The sequence below is a fragment of the Sprattus sprattus genome (assembly GCF_963457725.1).
Source record: "Sprattus sprattus genome assembly, chromosome: 6".
Lineage (NCBI taxonomy): Eukaryota > Metazoa > Chordata > Actinopteri > Clupeiformes > Clupeidae > Sprattus > Sprattus sprattus.
In genome coordinates this window covers 30,415,277-30,437,240 of record NC_137925.1, presented here as the reverse complement: position 1 = coordinate 30,437,240, position 21,964 = coordinate 30,415,277, and the positions used below count along the sequence as shown (strand labels likewise).

The 21,964-nt window shown below is 40.7% G+C and overlaps 1 protein-coding gene across 1 annotated transcript in view; it reads left to right on the top strand.

Annotated features, from left to right (window-relative positions):
* Nucleotides 1–21,964, top strand: part of LOC308366468 (glutamine--fructose-6-phosphate aminotransferase [isomerizing] 2-like) — a gene marked incomplete at its 3' end in the record, with an annotated part of 60,104 nt that overhangs the window by 6,114 nt on the left and 32,026 nt on the right. The window contains exons 2-7 of the mRNA XM_080840180.1: nt 2,937–3,014; nt 4,110–4,297; nt 4,478–4,586; nt 12,746–12,870; nt 16,119–16,282; nt 20,986–21,236. Coding sequence (XP_080696306.1) covers nt 2,987–3,014; nt 4,110–4,297; nt 4,478–4,586; nt 12,746–12,870; nt 16,119–16,282; nt 20,986–21,236 — 865 coding nt within the window. The 5' untranslated portion in view covers nt 2,937–2,986. The remainder of the gene's footprint in view (nt 1–2,936; nt 3,015–4,109; nt 4,298–4,477; nt 4,587–12,745; nt 12,871–16,118; nt 16,283–20,985; nt 21,237–21,964) is intronic.

Sequence of the window (21,964 nt, the reverse complement as noted above, 5' to 3'; positions counted from 1 at the left end):
ATCGAATCGTTGACCTCTGAATCGATTTCGAATCGAATCGTGAGGTGCCAAGAGATTCCCACCCCTAGCGTTTTCTTACACTTGCTTACATCACTGGCACTAAGGTTCACCTTACCCGAACTGTCGGCATTCTCAGAATTCGCTGGCTTTGCTAATTTCCGTGTATAGGCTGTACAATGAATATGAAAATATTTGTTAACTGAATTAGCGAGTTCTGTCCAAAACAGTTGCGTTTCAGTTTCAAAGTTTCAGTTTCGGTTTCAGTATTTCAACGTGAATGAAAGAGAGCACAAGAATAGAGCATCTAGCAGCGATTATCATATCATAGACATATATGATGCATGTATATGAAGATAATTAGGCCTATGTATTGCTTGTTTTTTTTTTCATGATAAAAAAAAAAAAAAAAACATCCCCCCCTCTGGTTTTTGGACAAATCGCACCCTGCTTTTATGTAATTGTACAGTTGACTTTTATTTCCCTCGCTCAGAGCAAGAGATAGGGAGCACAACGGAAAACAACTTACTTACCGATATACTGTCATTATAGTCTACATTGGGTTACTATAAAGTACACATGTAGCCTCCACATTCCTCTTTCATGACATACAATTGCTAAAATGGTTAAAAAATATAATATTGATATATCTGTCATGTCTGCCACTTGAGTCTGGGAACTTCTATAGCTGCTGGCTGCTGGGGAGGTGTGGTCCAGCCTCCTCACACAGCCATCGTGACAGTCAAAGTCCTGCAGCATCTCCAGCCACTGAACCAGCTGCCCCTCTGGCTCTTTAAAGATGAGGAGCCAAATGAGAGAAGCATGATCAGTGCGCAGGATAAACCACCTTTTATGGAGGTAGGTTCTGAAGTGGCAAATCAAAACATGACAGTCAGCAGCTCTTGGCATGTGCCACATTAGTTCCTCTCTGGTTAGCACCCCTGTCATGCCAACGACATGGCCCACGTCTAAAGCCTAGTCGAGTTTGTCTGCGTCCGAGCTGTTTATAATACAGATAGCCCTATCATTTAGACCACATGTGTCAAACTCAAGGCCCGGGGGCCTGATCAGGCCCAACAAGCCATTTAATCTGGCCCGCCAGCTCCTCAGAATGTTGCAAAAACTTACACCCACTTTTTTAATTTCGGCCCTCAGTGTATTTGAGCTTGACACCCCTGATTTAGACGAACACTCTATCCGCACACGGTATCTGTAACGATTCGAATCGGGGGTAGAAAGTGAGTAGATTTGAATCGGTACGGGAGCTGGTGTTCGTGTGCACGGATTCACGCAACCTGATGATGTCATTGTCCCACGTGATCGCATGGCGATCTCCAACCAATATATAACACTTGTTGTCTCTCTACATCTCACTCATGGTGTGTCTCGAACTCACTCTCATTAATCCAGCCTTCTGATTTTTGTTTAGCCTCTTATCTTGATCTAATTATTTGTATTCAGACGTTGCATAACTTTCATGACCACAAATATAAATTGGCCAGCGATTTAATTTGCTTTTTTTTTTTTACAAATGAATGTAGAATGGTCGGAGCAAAGCCTCATGGGAAATAAGATGACATACATGTCATGTTGCACTCTTCCAAACTCTTTATTATTAGACAATAGAAAATAGAATAGCGCCACCAACAGGCTTGGGGTATGTCCTACCCGGTTACCTCGTTACCAAGCTCCATCCTTACGCAATTAAAAGATTCGATTTGTGTGAAAAATGAACCTGATTCGGTGAATCTAGACTCCGTGTAAAAGAGACGTCTCTCACTAGAACAGATGACACTTCTTCGGGTGCAGACACAGACCAGCTGCATATGGGGTGTGCATCTCAAGTGTCAATGTCGTCAATGAACCCTCCAGAAGCTTTCACAGCTTGTATCTGGTTTGCCTCAAGACCTTTACATCTCCACTGGTACAGATCAACAACAGCCTGTCTTATGTCAGCTGTGGGAGGCAGTCTCTGTGTGACATGCTCTGACAGTGGTTAGGCACTTCTGCGTGGCTGGCAACAAATCTGGCAGCTGTTGTGCTGTGCCTGGATGCTGGCCAGCCAAAATGTATGGTGGATCGCTTGACTGACAACCGCCACCTGGCATCTGTGCCGATTCCCCCGCGACAGTGCCAATGCGGAGCGTGGTTGTCTCCCAGCCCCCGCGGTCTCTTCTCCTCTGTTCCAGGCAGGGTTCTAGGGCAGACCAGGGAGAACCTGGCAGGGAGTGCTTTCCAGATTACAGTCCATTTAAAGCCCATGTTCTCGGCCTAGACACAGCTATTCAGATAGGAGGGAGGGAACGGTGTTCATGTGTGAAAGTCTTCTTGCGCACCACTGCAGATTGGTAGTGGCTAAGGAGCTAGGTTGTGGGGCACTGGTGCCTGGCAATGGCGTGCAATGTGGTCTAGTTCCCCATAGCAATTGCACCCTTCCTACTGCCAAGATTCTAAAGTCAAAAGTGAAGAATTGTCATCCACATGGCGTGTACAGCCTCTTAAGAACGCAACAATGGACTGAACTGATGTACACTGACAACGCAAACGTTGTTGGGCTGTTAACGAAACTGAACAGAACATTTGTAGACCCTCGACACAGAGGTCAAATCTCTTTGATTAAAGGTGTAAAACAAGATTCTGTGATACAATCCTCTTTAATTGGCACCTGCATTGCACAGCCTTTAAAGTAGTGACCTATTGACCTCAATGGACCGAAATGACATAAAGAAACCCTGAAAAAGGTTGGGAATACTAATAATTATTACCTCCTCGCTACCACCAACACACAAGGAAGCTGGACAATAGGGACTTGTTGATATGTGATAGTACCCAATAATATATATATATATATATATATATATATATGTATATGTATACAGAATCAGCTTTAATATGTGATATGTACAAAGTGTAATTATTCTCTCACACTTTAATTACAGAATCCTATCTCTTAAGGAGTCCCCTGTTGTCTGACTCACTTTATTTCAAGATGGACTCCAGACCAGGTGAAATGGCAGGTACGTCAAAGGGTCGGTCGTGTAGGATCTGCTCAGTAATGTCAGTCTCTCTGTTTTTTATGGTTTGTTATATAACTTGTAATCCATCCTTGGCAGTCAGTTCTTTTTGTGGTGGAAGATTCTTAAGTTGTAACTGGAGTCTCAAATATTCTGAAGTGACTTGCCTGTGAACTATTCTAGTGTCACATCAGCAGTCCACGGGGTAATTCCCCACACATGAACATTGGTGTGTCCTTTTTCAGGAAGATAATGCACGTAGGCTAACCTGCACACATACTTCAAAACTATGGAATACTAGACTTGTAGGGTGCAGCCCACATTTGCCCACTGAGTCTCAATAAGCTACTGAATACACACATTTCCTTCGGGATCAACAAACTATCTGTCTGCCTGTCTCTTAAATACTGCTGTCTGCATGTTTACATAGGGTGACCAGACGTCCTCTTTTCGAGACCTAAAAAATGCGTCCAGTAGGGATTCTAAAATTGTTCGGGATTTTGCCTCGTCCGATATTTGTGTTTCTCTGGGTCTTTAACAAACAAGTTTTTACGCCCTAACAAGTTTTGGAAAGGGTCCCTTACGTTCCACCTTCTTGTGCAATCTCTAACTGTAGATAGAACTGTCATTGGTCGACCGCCCTCTCAGTGTTGCCAGATGCACGATAAATATCCTCCGAAGAAGATCATTTTGAGCATTTGGTACGATACTTCGCCATTTCCAATCTGGCAACACTGAGCACCTTGCCGCTTCCACTAGTAACTAGTATTTTTACCACATGCAGATGTCATGTGCTGTTGTAAACAATGCAACTAGTGACTAGTTGCATTGTTTAGTTTACAACAGCACATGACATTACATGTGGAAAAGATGGCAAAAACTGGTCGCGGGGGGAGGGGGCGGGTCATCTATATGTTAAAAAAGATGGCAAAACATCGTCGGAGGGGGCGGGGTCATCTGTATGCTAAACACTACCACGCCCCCTCCCCGCGACGAAGTGTCCTCTTTTTCTCAAACTCAAATATGGTCACCCTAGTTTACATTAAATACTTATATTTCTCCTGATTACTGAAGGTGTCTATTTTGTTCCCCCTTTAGCCTTGGAGTCTGGCTTTACAGCATGTCTTCTGGGTGGGACATCCTCGCCAGTTGCAATGGGTCGTCACAATTTCAACTATGATGAGGCACTTGAAGCCCCTATGCAATCTCCACCCACAGACTTCACCGACGGCATACTGTGGAAAAACCCCATCATTCCAGACAGGAAATTTACACGTTTGGAGGAGGTGACTATTTTTCAGGACAGTGGTTTCTGTTGTGTATATTAACATTGTTTTATTTCAAACAGACACTCATAACGGCATTTTTGTTGTGAGTTAAATGATAGGATTTTGTCAGCCACTTTGCATTGTACTAAAATGACTCTGTCAAATGTAGTGTTTCTTACAACAGTATTTTGTCACCAGGATAGTGAATCCTCAGCACAAAAAGGATTTTTCTGTGTTCCTGTTACCAAGCCACACATCCCGGTTACCAAGGCCAAAGCTACTTCTGTTATGAGCTCCCTCATGATAAGTGAGTCTACATCAAAGTACACATTTACATATCCAGTGTGTTTCATATTTATTGTGTGTATAGTAAACGTGGTGGTTTGTTTTTAGAAAGCTATGTTATTGTTGTTGGATTGGTTCTGACTTCTCCAGATGAACATTTTAACAATGTGCCTGATGTATGTATGTATATCTTCTATTTTGTTCCTTTCACATACAGTATGTATTCAGAATAGCTGTTTTGCATCACAGCACAATACAAAGTTAAACATTATTGGCAACCTTACAGTGATATTTGACAAGGTTATAAATAGAAGGTAAACGGAGTCTATATTTCAGTATATATAGCAATGCAGATAAACATGCTATTTGTTTTTACATTTAACTGAACATTGTGGAAATGTCAGTGTTCTAGCCTCCATATATTTCTTCTTTAATTTTGTTGTCCTTTAGTTTTGTCCCTTTAACATTTACCACTAAAATGACAGACAAAAAATAAGTACATACAATGCATACATATTAGCGGTGGGGGAAAAAATCGATTATTCGATTTTTTTTCTCGAATCTCTCTAAAACGAGAAATAAAAAAAATTAAAAATTAAAATATTAAAGGTAATTCATCTGTTGATTTTCTTTAATTATCAAACACAAAGTAGGAAGTGTAGCAAAGACTCTGAATAGCAAACTCGAATGTTTTAAAAGTCAAAATGGATTGATCATCGTTTTATCGGTTTAGAATTGATAATCGATAATCGTTTTTTTTACACATCCATTTGATGTTGAAATGCAATTATCGATTGATTATTGATTATCAATTTGAAACCGATGAAACGATTATCGATGCATTTCGACTATTAAATCATTTGAGTTTGCAACTCAGAGTCTAAAATCACTTCCTACTTTCTGTTTGATAATTAAAGAAAATCAACGGATTAATTACCTTCTCTATTTTCTTTATTAGAGAAAAAGCTTTTTCTTGTCACAATTTTGACTTTCTATGAGCAATGCAATAATCGATGCAGCTTGCATTTCAACATAAAATTGATGTGTTGAAAAAAAATAAAAAATTAAAGCTGCAAGCAGCGTTGAGTGGGCCCGAGCACGCGCGCGCACGTCGTCGAAGGCCGTTGCGCACCGCACAGCCTTCCTAGTTATACAGTTGAATGGAGAGGGAGAGAAGAGGAGCCTTGGAACCTTGGCGCAGGTGTCAGTGAAGCACAGATGCAAGCCAGTTTAATGACCCTATTATGATGTCATAATGCCACAGAGTTCTGCCATGCAAGTCTATGGGGGAAAAAGGGGAACGAGCACGCACGCACGTCGGGGAAGGCGCTGGTCGATGGCCGACGCGCACCGCACAGCCTTCCTAATACAGTTGAATGGAGAGGCAGAGAAGAGGAGCCTTGGAACCTTGGCGCAGGTGTCAGTGAAGCACATAATAACCCTATTATGATGTCATAATGCCACAGAGTTCTGCCATGCAAGTCTATGGAGAAAAAAGGGGAACAATAGTTGAACAATAGAACAATAGTTGTGCTGAGTAGTAAAAGTTTGAGGGTCTGCCACGCCCACACCTTTTGAGATTTTCAAAAATCCGTACATACATTTTGATCCCCCATGGTTGAAGAGTATCCTGACCAAGTTTGAAGGCATTTCCATTAAATCTGTAGGAGGAGTTCGATCAGATGCGAGGTGAGGGAAAGGGCAAAAACAGGCAAAAACGCAGTCAAAACGCACATTCAACTCAAAATTGCCGACTTCCTGTTGACCTGCCACCATAGCGTCAATACGCTTTTTGGTATGTCTGGGCATGATAAAAGGTGTGTACCGAATTTCGTCGAGCTATGCCAAAATAACCCCAATGCAGAGGGGTATTTGCAATTTCTAGGGGGCAATACAGAGCCATTTTGCCCCACCCGAAAATACTTTCAATGCAAAAGATCTTAGAATTCCCGGCATAACATCCCTGCCAAATTTGGTGTGTTTTCGAGGAAGTTTCATCAAGAATAAAAATAATTAAAGCTGCAAGCAGCGTTGAGCGGGCCCGAGCACGCGCGCGCACGTCGGGGAAGGCGCTGGTCGATGGCCGACGCGCACCGCACAGCCTTCCTAGTTATACAGTTGAATGGAGAGGGAGAGAAGAGGAGCCTTGGAACCTTGGCGCAGGTGTCAGGTGCAAGCCAGTTTAATGACCCTATTATGATGCCATAATGCCACAGAGTTCTGCCATGCAAGTCTTTGGGGAAAAAAGGGGAACAATAGTTGAACAATAGAACAATAGTTGTGCTGAGTCGTAAAAGTTTGAGGGTCTGCCACGCCCACACCTTTGAGATTTTCAAAAATCCGTACAAACATTTTGATCCCCCATGGCTGAAGAGTATCCTGACCAAGTTTGAAGGCAATTCCATTAAATCTGTAGGAGGAGTTCGATCAGATGCGAGGTGTGTAAACGGGCAAAAACAGGCAAAAACGCAGTCAAAACGCACATTCAACTCAAAATTGCCGACTTCCTGTTGACCTGCCACCAAGGCATCAATACACTTTTTGGTGCGTCTGGGCATGATAAAGATGTGTACCGAATTTCGTCGAGCTATTCCAAAATAACCCCAATGCAGAGGGGTATTTCCAATGTTCTAGGGGGCAATACAGAGCCATTTTGCCCCGCCCTAAAATTCCTTCAACGCAAAAGATCTTAGAATTCCCGGCATAACGTCCCTGCCAAATTTGGTGAGTTGTCGAGCACGTTTTGCACAGAAAAAAAAAAAATAATAAGATGTGAGAATGTGTAGCCGTGACAGGCAAGTCTGGCAGAGATGCAGGTCCACAAGCAGGTTTGTGCAAAAGGTTGAGGGTTGTTTTTATTTTATCCCAAGCCAAAAATTCGTGTAGACATTTACAGTGAGAATAAAACTAAAGTAAAAATGCAAATAAACAAACAATGACACGAGGGTCAAAAGAAAAGAGAAAATGAACTAACAAAAGTAAACGCAACACAAGTTAATCCAACTAGCTTGGTGCAATAAAGTGACTCACTGTACTAAGTTCCTAGGCTCTCACTAACAACAGTGTGCACACATGGCTGGCCTCCTGAAGACTGAAAACACTGGACCTTTTCAAGACACCCATTTTCCCTAAGTAATTGGAACAACCCATTAATGCAAAAACTAGGGGTAAAAATACAGAACATGGTTTTACAGACACATTAAAAACATTAACTGCACAGAAAAGAAATGTTCCTAATACAGGAAATACAACCATCACACTCGTATCATAATATTAAAACCAGAACGCTTCATGAGCGAATATCAATGTAAATTGGACAGTACCATTGTCCGCTCACGCACGAGCGCAGTGCGCACACGCCCCAGTCGGCCACAACCGCATATCAGGCTTGGCAGTGGAGGTGCGCGCCCCTTTAACACCGCAGCCAGAGATGCCAGGAGAAGAAGGTAAACATTTAAGACTACTTGACTTTACTTTACTACTTTACTAAATAAACCTTTGTGGATCCGAAATAGTCGGTCTGCTTGTTGTTCTTGGACTCTGTATTTTAAAACATGTAGCATTTCGCTAGGTGGTCAAACGCCATTGCGAACAAACAATTGTAAACAACGTTGCGAGGTTGGTGCGTGCACTCACCCTCTCGCAAGGAAATTACTCACAAGTTTAAAAGCAGGTGTTTGACAGCAGTCCAAGGTCTTGGTAAATCCACACGGCATAACAGTACAGGTTAAAAGTAGTCCATTTAACTAAATCTTACACAAAGAAGCCATTACCTGGCTGGTGGTCATGTGACTCAGTTACGTGATGTGGAGACGCCAAGTCACAGCATCACACATAAGAAACCATACAGTTACAATAGGGCTTCGCTGCCTTCAGCAGCTCGGGCCCTAATTAAAGCTGCAAGCAGCGTTGAGCGGGCCCGAGCACGCACGCACGTCGGGGAAGGCGCTGGTCGATGGCCGACGCGCACCGCACAGCCTTCCTAATACAGTTGAATGGAGAGGCAGAGAAGAGGAGCCTTGGAACCTTGGCGCAGGTGTCAGTGAAGCACATAATAACCCTATTATGATGTCATAATGCCACAGAGTTCTGCCATGCAAGTCTATGGAGAAAAAAGGGGAACAATAGTTGAACAATAGAACAATAGTTGTGCTGAGTAGTAAAAGTTTGAGGGTCTGCCACGCCCACACCACATACATTTTGATCCCCCATGGTTGAAGAGTATCCTGACCAAGTTTGAAGGCATTTCCATTAAATCTGTAGGAGGAGTTCGATCAGATGCGAGGTGTGTAAAGGGGCAAAAATGCAGTCAAAACGCACATTCAACTCAAAATTGCAGACTTCCTGTTGACCTGCCACCATGGCGTCAATACACTTTTTGGTACGTCTGGGCATGATAAAGGTGTGTACCGAATTTCGTCGAGCTATGCCAAAATAACCCCAATGCAGAGGGGTATTTGCAATTTCTAGGGGGCAATACAGAGCCATTTTGCCCCGCCCGAAAATTCTTTCAACGCAAAAGATCTTAGAATTCCCGGCATAACATCCCTGCCAAATTTGGTGAGTTTTCGAGCTTTTGCACAGAAAAAAAAAAGAATTAGACTTCATTCAAACGTTGTCGCGTAGGTCTTGTAAAGGACACTTATGCTATGTATTTTTCACTTTTCTAAACTTTATACTTTTTAAGATATTAAATAGAAACGAATCTAAATTTTCCCATTGACTTACATTGGGCCATTATGACATCATAATAGGGTCTTTAAACTGGCTTGCACCTGTGCTTCACTGACAGCTGCACCAAATCAAAGGAACCTCTTCTCTGTCCCTCTCAATTTAACTGTAACTAGGAACATTAAGACACCTTCCATTCTCTACTTTTTTTTCTCTCCATCTTTCTCTCTATCCCTCTCAGTCTACTTTCTCTCACACTCAATCTCTCTTCTTCACTCCATTTTTATCTCCTTTTTTCAATATTTTCACTCTCTTTTTCTCTTCCACTCTTCTTTCCTTCTTCCACTCTTCTTTCCTTTCTTCTTTCCTTCTTCCACTCTTCTTTCCTTCTTTCACTTTTCTTTCCTTTCTTCACTCTCCTTTCTTCTTTCCTTCTTTCACTCTTCTTTCCTTTCTTCTTTCCTTCTTCAACTATTATTTCCTTCTTTCACTCTTCTTTCCTTTCTTCACTCTTCTTTCTTTTCTTCTTCCACTCTTCTTTCCTTTCTTCACTCTTCTTTCTTTTCTTCTTCCTTTCTTAACCTTTGCATTTCATGCACTGGTATTTCCTTCAGGAAATGCATTTTCTAGTTATTATTATTATTACTATTATTAGGTTTCCTCCGGTAGGAGGTAACCTATTGTTATTGTAGGCTTTCTTATTATGTTAGTACCATGGGAGTCAATGGCAGCCCCTAGAACCATATGGTAACTTTTTGTGAAATTAAGGACAGTCCCTTCTTCATTCACACCAAGTTTCATGGCTATCATTACACCAGTCTAGCGCCACCAACAGTTCAAAGTTGGACTTTTGTAACACACGCAACTTTTGAACCGTGTTACCGATTTTCAAAAATGAGGCACCATTGGATTTCCTGGATCAAGACGAATTACACCCACCCAATGGCGTCAATTTCCGGTTATATAGATTTTCCACAATTTCCGGTTTTATCAAAAACCTTTGAAAGCCTACTCCTCCTACAATTTTATTCAAATCTTCTTCAAAATAACAAGAGATGATCTTCAGACCTAGCCTCACAAAAGTTACGATTTAGAATTTTGATCCTCACAAGCGTTTGTCCGGTACAGCCACTCAAATTCAGCAGAAAAGCCGCCAAACAGGAAGTGAAGTCATATGTCAGCAAATATTTGAGTGAAATTGACGCCATCGGGTGTGTTTGATTTGTCTTGATCCAGGGAATCCAATGGCACGTCATTTATGAAAATCAGTCCTACGGTTTAAAAGTTGCAGGTGTTAACACAAGTCCATCTTTGACCCGTTGGTGGCGCTAGAGTGGTCTAATGAGAGACATGAAACTTGGTGTGAATAAAGAAGGGACTGTCCTTAATGAGTGTGCCAAATTTCACAGCCTTCTAGCACAGTATTGCATTTGAAATGTAAAGCAGCAATACGGAGTTCTGTTCCAAAACTAGTAAGCTTACTACCTAAAAGGCATGCAAAAACCTTGCAAACACCACCAACAGCCCAGTTGATAAGCTTGCCATCACACTAACTGGCGTCTTTTGGCTGTATAGCTGCAAATTTCATGCGTGTGAAAGCTTTTCTTCCATTTTTGCAGGGGGTTCCAGCCCGTTAAACAGAACTACATAAGGCATATCTTGGGTGTCTAGTGGGGAAGACAGAGGTGTTTATCTGTCCTTCACATAGCCATTTGCTATCAAAGTGAATTTGAAGATGGTAGCAAAACCAGTAGCCTATAAAACCATACCTTAAAAAGTGTCCAATTGTTGCATAGTGTTACTTGTTTAACATAGTGTCTGACGCATGAATTTTTCTATACAGTGACAAATTGTCACAAAAGTACATTTTTCCCTGGTTCGCAATGTTTGGAGGAGGAAACCGCCATCGCTGCTTGCAGCTATATTTATTATTATTATTATAAAGCACTAAATATAGGCTATTTCGATGCTGTTTGAAGATGAGGGTATAATATAAACAAATATTCCTACTTTCATTATCTACATTAGGCTACAGGAATAGGTTTTGACATAATCTCACAATGAATGTAGGCTAGGCTACTAAACAAAAGAATATGTACAATATACCTCCACCTCCGCGGAGGTAATAAGCTGTTAAGCGCGGATGCGGATCGGATTCAGTGCGGTGCCACGACGGGTCCGCGAGGTATGCACGGATGCGGACCGGATACAGTGCGGAGCCACGGCGGGTCCTCGAGGTAAGCACGGATGCGGACCGGATACTGTGCGGAGCCAATGAGGGCTCCACTACCGCCTCCGTACTGGATCTGTTAGACTGTGCAAGTTGATCCCGATACGGGTCTGTTTCGCGGGTCCGTTGCGGAACCCGCGACACCTCCGCGGCGGATCCGCTGCGGTGTCCTTTTGCTGTGAGGGTTGCTTCTGATTGGTTTATATTGCGTGGTGCCTTCCGTGGTTTGGTTAGATTTAAGCACAAAGGACTGACGGATTGGTTATCTCGGTCAGTCAATCAGAGTTTCTCGAAGCCACGAGGACCAAAGTTTATTATCATGAAAAAAAAAATAGACTATTGAATGGGTAAATAAGCGTGAGAAATGTCAAGTGTGGTGTGAGAATGGGTCAAATTGCGTGACTGTCACACTCAAAGCGTGACCCTTGGCAGCTCTGCATACATACATACATACATACATACATACATACATACATACATACATACATACATACATACATACATACATACATACATACATACATTATTTCAAAAGAATATACTATGAAACCTTTTATAAAACTATCCCAGGCAGAAATTCCTGTATCAATCCCTCTAGTAATGTGTCCCTTAGGCCCTGATCAGACATGAGATGTTTTTGCGATGAGAGGAGTCTTTTCCAGTTGTTTAATATAGGCAGTAAGTGTTTTAAGCGCTGCTTAAGCACCCTGGGACCCCACATTTTGGCACACACTCTGCGCCTTACGGTTTTGTAGGAGCGCTCTGAACTTCAACTTAGAGCAGAAAAACTGTCCAGTCCAATCAAAGCAGTCTCTCACCCCTACTTAGAGCCAGAGCAAGTGCCATCCACCTGTCCATTTTTTTATATTTAAAAAAAAAAAAATGTTTTTAGCCAAAAAAGAGACAGATCTGTGAGGACCCTTCAGCAAAATCACGGTTAGGCTAAGGACAGCTCATTTTGGTGGTTGCCTAGCAACAACAAACATTGCTACAGTCTGCTCTAAAACAATGTAGGCTTCAACAAAAAGGGCTGTGCGATGCAAAGCGTCTAATAGGGGCCTTGGACCAGAAATAGGTGACATGACCTCTGGCTCTCCTGATTATTACCACAAAATTAAGAAAATGAGTGCGGGTGTTAAGCTCATTATGTGGGTTCTTACAGCATTTGTAATATTATAACCTTAACCATGATGTCAAATAAAAACAGAAGCCTTCACAACTTTAAATCCTCATGAATGACTCAGTAGCCTAATTAACCTATTCCCTTTTTGACCTGTCAGAACTCACCCAGGACAACATCCAGAGATTTGAACAACAGGCAGGATTGACTGATTCGGGGTACACACCTCACAAAGGACTCTCTGCAGTGGAGACCCACTTTCGCCGCAAAGGAGAAAGTTTAACAGTGAGTATTGAGGAATTGTGAAGTTACATTTCCCTGGAATAGGCTACACTTAAAGCAGACAAATGACTAGAGTTGGAATCAAATTATGTATTGAATTTAAAGGCAATGTAAAGATTAGGCTGTCATTGCGAGAACAAAAATGCCATGGCCCACAAACAATTCTTTTTTTTTTATGTTTCTCAATATTTCAATAAATTAAGGCTCACAGAAATATTGATAGAGCTGGGCCTAGTTGTTTTAGCTAGCCTACATAGTAGGTCTAGAAACATTGTATCTGCTTTTTATTAAGGCCCTATTAAAATAAGATTTAAAAAATGAGATTAACTTAATCTTTTTTGTATTAACAAGCATACACTAGGCTACATAATGTGTTGGTTAGACAGATGACATATTATTATTATCTATATTTTATTTCTAGCCTAAACCTATTCAGATAAGATGTATTGCTTGTTTGATGATGCCGGAAAGTGCATTTTTGAGGGGGACCCATTTTGAATGTATCAATGATGTTTCTGGATGTGTGACAGTACACAATTATTTGTCAAATCATAAATTCCGTCAAGTCAAATCACAATAGAATGTATTCATCTAGTCTTTTTTAAGTAACAACTTGTCCGACCGCTTCTGTTCCATATCAGTGCTGCAAAGTAAACAGATTACGTAATGTCTTCTATATATGGGTGTTTCATCTGATGGGTTACCAAGCAACGTGTTCAAATGAGACGAGCCTCCCTGTAGAACGTAAAGGACCAATCACATTCCGTTTTGCATGACGTGAGGACATTTTGCAAACCCTGTTTTTCAACATATTCTTAGCCTACGTCTTTTTGTATTATATTTTGCCTAACCTGAAAACGACTCGAAACATGGAAACAAATATAATATCAATCGGACTGGAAAGTCAAGCAAATTTACAATTCAAAAGGTATCTTTCATTATGTTCATATTTCTGTGGTGATAAATTACAGCTTCAACGTATCCATCGCAACCTACGGATGCTAAGCTAACGTTATCTCCTATCCTGGATAGCGATTGTTTACTGTTGGTTATGGCTTGGTTTATATTCAATATTATTAATCGTTGTGTAACCTTAATGTCGAATATCTATAAGGTGGCCTGTTTATGAATCGCATCCTATATACATTTAACGGACAAGTGTAAGAGTGACGTTAACGCAGGTAGCCAGCTAACGCTTTGTAGCATACATAGCTTGGCATTTGGCTTGTTAAGAAAGGGGAAAGTTGGCTTGCCACATAACGTTAGCCTATCGTAAGAATACTTGAGGCCTAGCTGACGTTTCTTAGCGTAGTCCGCTGGCAGAGGGCTAACCAGTCGTACGATAATTTACACATATTTCAGACCGGGTAATCTGACTTACAGTTTCGCTCATAACAAGCCTGCTTTTCGATGTTTGTTGATTAAAGATGATTTAAATCATGTGCTAATGAAACAAAACAGCGTGAACTATAAAACCAGTGTTAGCTAAGCGGTAACGTTAGCTAACTGTTAACTAGCATTTGCGGGCGATGGGCCTGTTATTTTATCTATACTACTAGGTAGTAACTTGCAGCGACGCTAGGCGGTGTCCCTGTTGTGGACTCGATTTGAAACTGACCTCGGAGACACTTGTAGACATGCCGAAATGGTCTTAAAGTATGTGTTTAATGAGCACTCAGGGCACACCTCCATTTAACTAAGCATAACGTTGCACGTCAAACTTATATGTGTGAAAATTTAACGTGCAATTCCTACTGTAACAATTTGTAATGATTTGGGGCTTTTTAAAAGATTTAAACGATCTAATGAAGGGACAATGATGGTATAATTTGGATAGCAGTAACCACAACTTACCGGTAACTATTTTTGTGGGCAAAGCCCCTCTTTGTGCTCTTATGTTAGTCCATGGTTGTCAGGGCATATTTCCTCTCCAATTGAATTGATAACTTAATTGATTACACTAATGAAGACGTGTAGCTATATCCTTGGAGAATATCTGAGACCTTCTGATGGAAGTGGTGGGTAAAAAATAGCCTAACTCTTACTATGTAAAATACAGCCACTTTTAAAATGCCTTCTTATCCACTAGGCCTACATAACCCCATCTAGCAAAAAAAACAAAAAACACTTTCATTATTCTGATAGTGGAACTGTTTTGGAGTGGCTTTTTAATCTGGTCCTGGAAATTTAACTGCTGTTCTTTCAACACTGGGCGAAGCATAGAACATGTCTACAGACAGGGCCATCATAGGGCTGGGCAGAAAGAATTCTATCATGCCAAAAGCTCCTTTTGCACTGGTACGGATGCTTTCAAGATCATGCTCACACTTGTCTTTTTTCCCTCTACTGCCAAGGGTACCATACCTTTGCTGACGGGGTATCAAGTAGCCTATACCAAACAGGTACAAAGAGTGGAGCTAGAAAACTGCTCAAGATGATCAATTTAAATGCAGAGTGCCTTAATATTTGCTCAGCTTATTTTGTGATACTTTCTGTTAAATAGCTAACTTGTAAATGCGAGCTCAGCCTCACATGAGCTTAGATCTTTGTACTGACTTGCATGAAAAAAAAACCATGAACAAATGATATGATTCACTGCTAAACGTGTCAAAAACATGAACAAAGGATATGATATTCAATGCTAAATGTGTCAAAAAATTAACAAAGGATATGATATTCAATGCTAAATGTGTCAAAAACATGAACAAAGGATATGATATTCACTGCTAAATGTGTCAAGGCTAAACACAAAGAGGGGGGGGGGGGGGGGGGCAGGAAAGAGCCGCCAATCAAAACAATGGGATCGGAGTTAGGAGGAGTTTGGCAGGTGGTGCTGTGGGCCAGGAGAATGATCTTGACAGGTCACTGGATAAAAATACTGCTGGACCTTTTCCCCTAGTCCTTACATACCCTTAGTTGAGTAATCAAATGGCACACTGAGTCTGTTTACTGTTTGCCAAAAGAGAAACTATTTCAGAAAGAGTTGGCTATTTAGGCTGTCTGTGCGCTAGTTGTGTTGAGAGCAATTTCACCTAAATGTCCATAAAACTTCACAGCTTCATATGACTGTTTGACCTGACATTAACATTCAGACATTCATTAAACATTGCACTATTTGAAGGTGAGTTGGCAGCCATCTACTTTGTTCATCCAAACTTGTTTTTGTGTCTTACCTGACCTCATGCTTGGCTGGGATGTGTCTCCGCTCTGTCTTTACTGGAGTTCCTCTTTTTTCTCCTCTACCCCTGTAGAAGTTGAAGATGCCTACTGGGGACTTCAAGGAGGACACGCTTACGACATCAGCACAATCCACCCCTTGCGGCACCCCATCCTGTACCCCCTCCTGCACCCCTTCTGGTACCCCCTCAGTCACACCGAGTGTCAGCCCCTACTCGTCTCCAAAAGTCAATCGCAGGTAAGTCAGAGATGAACACCTGCAGTGAATATTAGGTCATGGGCCCAAATTCACATGAACCGCTTATGTATGTAGTTTTCTCCGAAACATATCACAATATATGGGCCAGCAGTAGAAATAGTGTTCCAGAGCGCAGCTGAAGTCAAAGTGTAGTTGTGACAGTTGCCTACTTTGGCATCACTCCTGTAGGGCCAACGATTTTCTGCGATAACGGAAAACGGACAGAATTCGCGGACTGTACCCTTTGAAATGGAATTGCAACTTTCAGACGGAAACATTATTTTCTGCATCAAATCGCCCAAATTCACACACACTCCTGTTCAACGGTTGATGCTCACACTTCCGCTACAGCCTGTCACATTCACTTGCTCATCTTCCCAATTCATCATCATGATTATTTATTCAGGAGAATTGACTGAGCACAGGGCTCTTTTGCAGCAATGCCTTGATTGAGGGTACATAATACAGAGGAACAATAAATAAACAAACAATAACGAAACAAAACAGACAAAATAAATAAACAAAACACATTAAACAACTCAGAAATTATGTATAAAAAAATCAGAGAATCATTTAAAACAACAGCATTGAGGCACATCCTTAGCATCTAAGAGGCTCTTAAATTGGTTGAGAGACAAATACTTGGTTAGTTTAAAATCTAGGGTTACATTTTTAGTCTTCTGTTCTGTTGATGACTGGTTAACAACAATCTTAGAAGGTCTGGGTCACTTAGTGGCACATATTCACTCATTTTTAGCCACCAATCTACCTCAGGGTGAACAAAATTAGCCAAAACAGAATTCACCAAAATGTGAAATGTAAAAAAAAAAAAAAAAAATGTGTAAATCATTGGCGCACTCCTGGCTGTAACTATACATAGGAGAAATGATGGGGTGTACTCATCAGGCCCATGTCAATTAGTTTTCAGTTATTTTACCTTCATATTAGATTTATTGCAAACATATTCTTAAAGATAATTCTAACATTGGCCTAATTGATGGGTCAAAGAAGAAAAGAAAAACTAAATGTATGAAATGATCTGGTTTCTTGACTTTAATATGTACACATAAATGGTTAATTTCACCTTTTGTTGTCCATAGAAAGGAATTCCACAAAAATGTCATTCAGATAATTTTAGAAGAAACATTCTTATTCATTTCAACTGCATGAGTCTTTCACATCTTTAGCAAAAGTTTCAAAGATCACCAAAAAAAAGAGCATTTATTCTGTTTTGAATTGTCTATGCCTTGTTGGTATTTGTATAGAAATTAACAAAAACCCAAGACCAAAACGTTGTAGCAGCATAATACATTTTATTTTAAAATGAATTAATTCTCAATTTTTATTAACTAGTTTGAATTCTTTGTGCATCTTTGAGAGGGAAATGTATACCGATGAATTCTGATCGTAGTACAATACAGTGGTGCTAGAAAGTTTGTGAACCCTTTAGAATTGTGTATATCTGCATAAATGTTATCTAAAATGTGATCAGTCCTAAAACTCAGGTGTTTCCATCAATAGGATGACAATCAGGTGTGGGTTAAGTGTTCCCTGCTTATACCTTTGTTTTGCCTCAGTCAAAAGCAATTGTTTTTTTGATGTAGTATACCTTAATAATAGTTTGTTCTTGCAGATATGGTTACATTTTAGGTTTTTGTGCGACCGCTTCTGAAGTTCTCAAACTCAAAAACAAGGTGATGTATACAAATAATTCCAAGATGAGGCTGTAGACTGCCCATCGAACTACCAACACAGCCCAAAATATGAATGTTCCCCATCAAAAGCCACAGTGGGAGACACAAACTCACACTGCAACAAAGACTGGCCACTATTTTTCCATTCCAATCCATCCAATAAGGTCACCGCAAAGTGACATATGGGGACAAAGGTCAATAAGGCCACCACTGAGTGGTTCCACTGTCTTATTTTCCTTTATAACACGGGTAGATGGAATTATAACACGGGTAGATGGAATCCACCATTCTGAGAGTGAGTTCCGGGGTGTGCTATATTCAACGGTATAGTAACTGTACGACCTGTTTTCATCTACCTGAGCGTTCCAAATCAGTGCGCACTCAAAAGAAAATATCTAACAAAGATGGCGGCGTGTTGTGGCTAATGTAGTGGGGAATGTGAATTAAGCTATCTACACGACTTTTTATATGTCTAAATTGACTCGGTTAGTTGTTTCTGTGCTACACGGATGTTGCAGAGTATTGTAAGTCTTTACTGAAAGTCTCGAATATTATTTGTAGGTGACTGAAAACGCTTAGACCAAAACCCCATTGAAACACACGTAGCTTTTGTGCTAGGCTTACAGACGTGAAGTTCCCAATGCTATTTGTCTGTTGCATAGCAACAGCCACACAAAGGGGGACTATTTTCTCTTGAACTGAAATGCGATACACAATGTTTGGTGACTAGAACTTTTTTGTGCTGAAAGGTAGCTTACTGTTTATAATTTAATTTTACTTAATATTTATAAAGTCGCTGGCAACCGTGTTATAAAAGCAATAAGGTACTCGAGTCAGTACGGTATCGTCTGCGCGTCGGGCCTAACAACTCCCTCGAACAAGTACATTATTGACGATACCGTACTGCCTCTCGAACCTTATTGCTTTAATAATGAATTCATCAAAAGTTAATGTGTTATTTTGACAACCCTAATTTCTATACTTTAGTTGCCATGTTCCCCATTGCAAATAACAGATACAAATCCACATTCAGTAATACTTTTGATCGTCATGTTGAGTACTTTTGATCATCATGTTGAGTAAGTCTACATATGGTCAGTAACCTATCAATAATTCTATTATGCATGCTACTGGAAGGTAATATAGTAATCATGTGGTTATTCCACACACTTTGCCTTAGATACTAAGTCTGTGTTTGTTATACAACATGGCAAAGGTTATTTGGCACTTGTATAAAGTATTAAAAATTATAAAACAATTGGGTTCTATCGCGTTATTTAGCTGTTTCTGATTGGACGAGAGATGTTCCATGAGTTGGATTATCCGTCAACCAGTGGTGGGTAGAGTACTGAAAATTGGTACTCAAGTAAAAGTACAATTACCTCCTTCAAAATTGACTTGAGTAAAAGTAAATATTCCAATTGGAAAACTTACTCGAGTAAGAGTAAAAAAGTACTCTGTTTAAAAGTTACTCAAATTACAAGTTACTTTTTTGTGTTTGAGTGTTTGGATCAATGAACAACATAACGTGAGTAAGTCAGAAAGAAATGCACTCTTGACACATTTCTTCACAAGTTGCTTCATTGTATCATGTATATATTTTTTTTCATTACACATCTCATAGATCTCATAGAAAATAACAGTAGGCCATTAAAAATATTGACCATGGAGGAGATCTCATTCTTTCTCATGGAGAGAAATGCCCTCTCTCTCTCTCTCTGACTGCAAAAGCATTGTTATTTAAGATCATAAATCATAAGATCATCCCGGTTAGAGAAAAAAGATGCCATGAATCACCTGCCATTTTACAATTTTTTTGACTTATTCGTGCTAGCAATTCTGACAGTATAACTTAGCTGCCTTTTGCAAGCTAGCCAAGTAAATAAACATGATGCTGTCGGTGAGTTGCAAACAATATTATTACATTGGAGTGGGGGCTGCCCCAGGACTGTCAGGAGGGCCAGTAGTAACGCTAGCTTCGTCCATCTTCTCATCCATAGTGGCGGCGATTTAAGTTATAGTCGTAACGGTCGACCTGAAGTTGTCTCCTGCGCGGCTATGAAATGACAACAATGTTGCAACCTGTGGAGGGCGCGTCGATAACGCATAGCTAACTGACCTCTCCGTTTTTACCCTCTGGTTGCCGTGTATGCTTGTATTCCAGTAAACAAAGATATGCTTTTATCAATACTCATTTTAATGAAAGCACAATGGAAATGTAACTGAGTAAAGAGTAGAATTCTAGTTCAAATATTTACTCGAGTAAGAGTAAAAGTGCAGACTTTATAAAGGAACGCAAAAAGTTCTCGTTACCCGAAAAATGTACTTTTTTACTCATTTGCGTTCCTTGTAACGCGTTACTACCCACCACTGCCGTCAACATACCAACTCTGACTTTTCAAAGCTAATAACAAATCACTCCGCCATGAAACATTCTTTAGCGCATTGATGATAACCGTTAATTCAAAATTCTTATAATTCCAAACCAAGACGTTGACAATGGAACTATTTTTTTGTTGCGGAGAAACAATGGCAAAATAAACCGTTTTTAATCAATAACTTTGTGTTGAAATGTTAATTTGTTGACTGTAGAATTGTTTTATAAAAGCAATGTAGCACTCGTGGGAGTGGGGTAGGTAAGGGATAATCCCATGGGTGTTGTTGCCTACGCCACTCGGCCTCAGTGGCTACGGCCGAACACCACCCATGGGATTATCCCTTACCTACCCCACTCCCACTCGTACTATATTGCTTAAGTATTGCTAAATGTTTAAATAAATACGCTGTAAAAAAATATTTAGGCTGCCTTAACAAACCTGTTTTGGACCTCACCAGTAGCTCAGTCTAGTCAAGCATTGAACACATGGTGAAATATCTAGCCCCTTTTTGTGTTGCTGAAGCCTTGAATTCTGTCCTAGTTATGAATGTTACTTTACACCTGGACACCTGGACATCAGCATGCTAGTCTAATCCTTAGGAGTGTTCTCCTTATGTCTGTCTGCTTCACAGGAGCTGGTTCGGCCTGAGTCCTGCTTTGGCTCTCCCCTCCGCAGAAGTTAGCAGCATCAGCCCCATCAGCAGCATCAGCTCCAGCTCCATCAGTTCCAGCAGCATCAGTTCCAGCAGCATCAGCTCCAGCAGCAGTGACATGGGTGGAAACGAGGGCTCAGGTGGAGGAGAGAGGTGGAGCTTTTTTGGCTCTTCGCGTCCCGTTGTGCAGAAGTCCTCCACTGACCCAGGATCAGACTCCAGCACTCCTGGTAGTTCAAATATTGTTTCGGGCTTGTGTTGGTGTGCATTTGTGATTAGAGGTTGCACATGAAGAGGAGAGGTAGAAAAAATCCCAACATTTGTCCATAGACCCTCAGTAAAGTGGCTCATGAGCATGCTCCAAACGATGAAATGCCAGAAGTAATATTTTGCCAACATTGATAGCTATATTTTAGGGTCATCAGTAACTAGACGTACTGCACAACGGTATTACGGTGTCATATGACCGCATAAAGTGAGAGCATGAGCAAGAATTAAGTGAAATAACAAGATATTTTCTGTTCCAAGAAAAGTGTGTATTCTTGAATGGCGGTCATAATAAAATACAATATAAACTGTAGCTTCTAAACAGCGGATTTATTATGCCGAATTTAATAGGATTTCTGCAGCATTTAAATATGTGAATGAAAGTGGTATTTTAGGCCTACCACTGAACAATACAATGAATAACCGGTTTAAAAACAAGGCAACCTAGCAACTTCGTAGTACTACTTTCTTCAGTCACAGACAAGGGTGACTGGGTAGTTTGCTTGGTTCCAGTTGATCCCACTGTTGCTAAGCCTGAATCCTTGCTAGTTGCTTCTGATTCTTTGCTTGCTAGCTTGCTAGTTCTCCAAATAACATGTAAAATTGTGTTAACACCACCAAAATGGAGAATATGTAAATTGTCCTTCATTCATTAGCTTGCCTGACTACACACTGACTGTACTTGCCTCTA